This window comes from Limulus polyphemus, unplaced genomic scaffold, assembly GCF_000517525.1.
Source record: "Limulus polyphemus unplaced genomic scaffold, Limulus_polyphemus-2.1.2 Scaffold9833, whole genome shotgun sequence".
NCBI classification, from domain to species: domain Eukaryota; kingdom Metazoa; phylum Arthropoda; class Merostomata; order Xiphosura; family Limulidae; genus Limulus; species Limulus polyphemus.
Genome location: NW_013675443.1, coordinates 10,943 through 15,398, shown reverse-complemented (window position 1 = coordinate 15,398; position 4,456 = coordinate 10,943). Strand labels below are relative to the sequence as shown.

The window sequence follows — 4,456 nt, the reverse complement described above, 5'->3', positions numbered from 1 at the left end:
TGGCGTGATACTAGTCATGTGACCTCGCTGACGCAACAGGTAGATATAATAAAAATGATACCATGATTTTCTTCACTAAAGATTACTTGTATTATCGTACCTGTAAACTTGGTAATCTTGCATGGTTTATCATAATGTAGCAAGTTTTAACCCTGTAATAAACAGATAAATCGAACTTTTATAATAAATACAGGGTGATTAAAGATAAACTCACGTGTTTAAAATGATTATATATTGAAAACTATTTACCCTAAGAAAACAACTGTACATTGATTAGCATAATGTTTATTCAAGACATTTTAGGTTTTTACAAACCATGTACATATCACGACAGTTTGAGAGAATCACCTTTTAACAAGATGGCCAGCCTCTAATACGTATCAACCTGCTTCTACTAGAAGACAGAATTATAAGCTGGTCTATTCAAGTAGAAAAGGATTAGAGAGATATTCGGAAATTGCACCATCAAGTTTTCGACCATGTATTTTACTCAATAGGAACTTGGATATTGTGGAAATGAGCAAAGAAATGAGAGTACAAAATCAAATGAAAAGTGTTCAGAACAGCTGATACTTGCAGTAAATTCATTTAGAGACAGTCTAAATATACTACACGAAAATTATGGAAAGCATATTGAACACAGTAACTTCATTTAGAGACTGTCTGGACATAGTACCTGGAAATGACAGAAAGCATATTGAACACAGTAACTTCATTTAGAGACTGTCTGGACATAGTACCTGGAAATGACAGAAAGCATATTGAACACAGTAACTTCATTTAGTTACTGTCTGGACATAGTACCTGGAAATGACAGAAAGCATATTGAACACAGTAACTTCATTTAGGGACTGTCTGGACATAGTACATGGAAATGACGGAAAGCATATTGAACACAGTAACTTCATTTAGGGACTGTCTGGACATAGTACATGGAAATGACGGAAAGCATATTGAACACATTTTGTGACAGTTTTTTATCCGCCTTGTTCAGACTTTCCTGAATAAAACGTATAATTACTAATGTGACTGGTGAAATTATGTTCACCTGGGTGAAGTAATTAATTATATTTCTAATAACTTTAAACATACTGTTACGTCTCCGTTCGTTAGTTAATTTTCCGTAAATTCGTTCCGACGAAACTTTAGCGACACAAGTCCTTTCTTAAATAAAACTGGTTTTTTCTTTCTGAATATAACTTTGCAATACACTTAATTTCAACAGTCGCGCTACAACAAACGCTATAATTCTCAACGAACGTCTCACGTGCTCGACTTCAACAATACTCAGTTCAATTACACACTCTCTGACTGCAGTTCAATTACTCATTGCCCCGTCACGTTGTGACCGTCTTATATATACAAGACTAACACATATCTAGTGAATGCTAGGGCAGTCATGAAGGAACAGGATATTTCTAGAAAGAGGTGGCGTGATACTAGTCACGTGACCTTGCTGACGCAACAATACAGTTTTCTTCAACTGGAGATTGGATTGTGTTGTAAACATCTTGTAAAACACCATTATGGTAGTGAAGTAAATGATGTTACAGCACTGGCTATCTGATGGTAATAAAGTAAATGACATTACAGCACTGGCTATATTGTTGCGTCAGGGGAGGTCACGTGACTAGTATCACACCACGTCGTTCTCGAACATTCACGTCCTTTCCTTAAATCTCGGGATCCTTCTAGATATAGTGTAGTCTTGTATATATATAAGACGGTCACAAAGTGACGGCAACAATGTGTGTAATTGAACTGAGTATTGTTGAGTCGAGCACGTGAGACGTTTGTTGAGAATTATAGCGTTTGTTATAGAGCGACTGTTGAAATTAAGTGTATCGTAAAGTTGTATTCGGAAAGAATAAACCAGTTTTATTTAAGAAAAGACTTGTGTCGCTAAAGTTTCGTCGGAACGAATTTACGGAAAATTAACTAACGAACGGAGACGTAACAATATGATGTAATAAAGTAAATGATATCACAGCACTGACTATTTGATGGTAATAAAGTATATGATGTTACAGCACTGGCTATCTGATGGTAATAAAGTATATGACATTACAGCACTGGCTATCTGATGGTATTAAAGTAAATGACATTACAGCACTGGCTATCTGATGGTATTAAAGTATATGATATTACAGCACTGGCTATCTGATGGTATTAAAGTATATGATATTACAGCACTGGCTATCTGATGGTAATAAAGTATATGATATTACAGCACTGGCTATCTGATGGTATTAAAGTATATGATATTACAGCACTGGCTATCTGATGGTAATAAAGTATATGATATTACAGTATTGGCTATCTGATGGTAATAAAGTATATGATATTACAGCACTGGCTATCTGATGGTAATAAAGTATATGACATTACAGCACTGGCTATCTGATGGTAATAAAGTAAATGACATTACAGTACTGGCTATCTGATGGTAATAAAGTATATGACATTACAGCACTGGCTACCTGATGGTAATAAAGTATATGATATTACAGCACTGGCTACCTAATGGTAATAAAGTATATGACGTTACAGCACTGGCTATTTGATGGCAATGGAGTAAATGATGTTACAGTATTAAGTATCTGATGATAGTAATTTATAATACTTGTAATTAAACCTAATTACATTTGATCTGATAGTGATATGCATCTTTCTTTAATGAAAACAGTTGCTGATATAACTTGCAGTTGAACTAAATTACGTTAAGTTCATGGTAAACTTTATTTTTCTCTCCATTCGCTAGTTTGATCAGTTGTTATAGATGTTTGATAAACTGAATGATAACGGAGAATAAGAATTTGTTCTTAATTTTAAGATTTAACGATCAAAAGAGATCATCTATTGAACAGGGCTAGAAACTTTTACTGATTACTTCATCACAAGTTGCCTGTAGTGTATGCAATTGAAAAGCAAGATCAAAATAAAAACTTAAAAAAGTAATTTTAATTTTTTGATCCTCCGCGTCTGAAGTTACATGAACTTTATTGTTTGAATTATAAACATTTCCATTAGATGGAACAAAAGTTTTGGTTTTCAAATATTCTCTGGTATCTATTAGTATTTGGTAAATTGAATCCTAACCTGAATGAACTTCTCCAAGGCAGCCATAAACGGGGGTCAGGTGCAACTACCAAAATTCACCACGAGAGGGCGTTCACCATTCACAAAATCCGATAAATAACATAACGACTTTTGTTTTGCATTGAAAAGTTTAGGATTTGGAGCAGACTCGTGCAAAGACGCCGATTTGAACACATCTTGGTAAAAGCTATTAGAGAGATCATATATAATCGATATTAGCAATTAGCAAACTACGGAATATTTATGTGATCAATATTATCACTGAGCAAACTAACGTATATTTATGTGATCAATATTAGCACTGAGCAAACTAACGAATAATCATGTGATCAATATTAGCATTAAACAAACTAACGAATATTTATGTGGTCAATATTAGCACTGAGCAAACTAACGAATGATCATGTGATCAATATTAGCATTAAACAAACTAACGAATATTTATGTGATCAATATTAGCACTAAGCAAACTAACGAATAATCATGTGATCAATGTTAGCAATGAACAAACTGACAATATTTATTTAATCAATATTAGCACTTAACAAAGTAACAAATATTTATGTGATCAATGTTAGCAATGAAAAAACTAACACTATTTATTTGATCAATATTAGCACTGAACAAACTAAGGAATATTTATGTGATCAATATTAGCACTGAACAAACTAACGAATAATAATATGATCAATATTAGCACTGAACAAACTAACGAATATTTATGTGATCAATATTAGCATTGAACAAACTAAGGAATAATTATGTGGTTGATAGTAGCCCTGAGCAAACTAATATTTATGTAATGATATCTGCACTGAGCAAACTAATGAAAGCTTATGTGAATCTAACAACAGAAATACTTTGACATATTATTGAGTACGTTTAACAGCGGTGCTGAAATTGAAGCCAGCTAGTGTTTACAGAAATATATAAAGAAAAGAAAGTATTATCTGATAGATGTTTCAACAGAAATGTTACAGATATCGTTAAAGAACAATTTGTATCTATATATGTGGATTAAAGGATATAACAGATATTGTGACAAAGACAATGAGACAGTATATTTAATGTTCAGAAAAGTAACTGTGATATGTGTGAGTCTACTAAAACGTAGTAACCAAAACAATTAATCATAAAATACCACTTATAAGAAATTAAAGTAGTCGAATTTCTGTGAAATTTATAGAAATATTAAATGCTCTAGCCATGGCAATTGTCAGTGTACATGAAACTGTAATATGACACAAGCTGATAAAACAAATGTAAGTTATCTCTTTTTTTTTTTGGGGGGGGGGTCTAATAGTACAGTCGATTCTTTGAAGACAAAAGGCGGAAGACTTTCGAAACGTCGTCCTCT

General features: G+C 33.0%; 1 protein-coding gene across 1 annotated transcript in view; it reads right to left on the bottom strand.

Moving 5' to 3' along the window:
- Positions 1 to 4,456, bottom strand: part of LOC106476113 (thyroxine 5-deiodinase-like) — a gene marked incomplete at its 3' end in the record, with an annotated part of 12,131 nt that overhangs the window by 4,722 nt on the left and 2,953 nt on the right. The window contains exon 3 of the mRNA XM_022380064.1: positions 3,100 to 3,286. Within this exon, the coding sequence (XP_022235772.1) occupies positions 3,100 to 3,286 (187 nt within the window). The remainder of the gene's footprint in view (positions 1 to 3,099; positions 3,287 to 4,456) is intronic.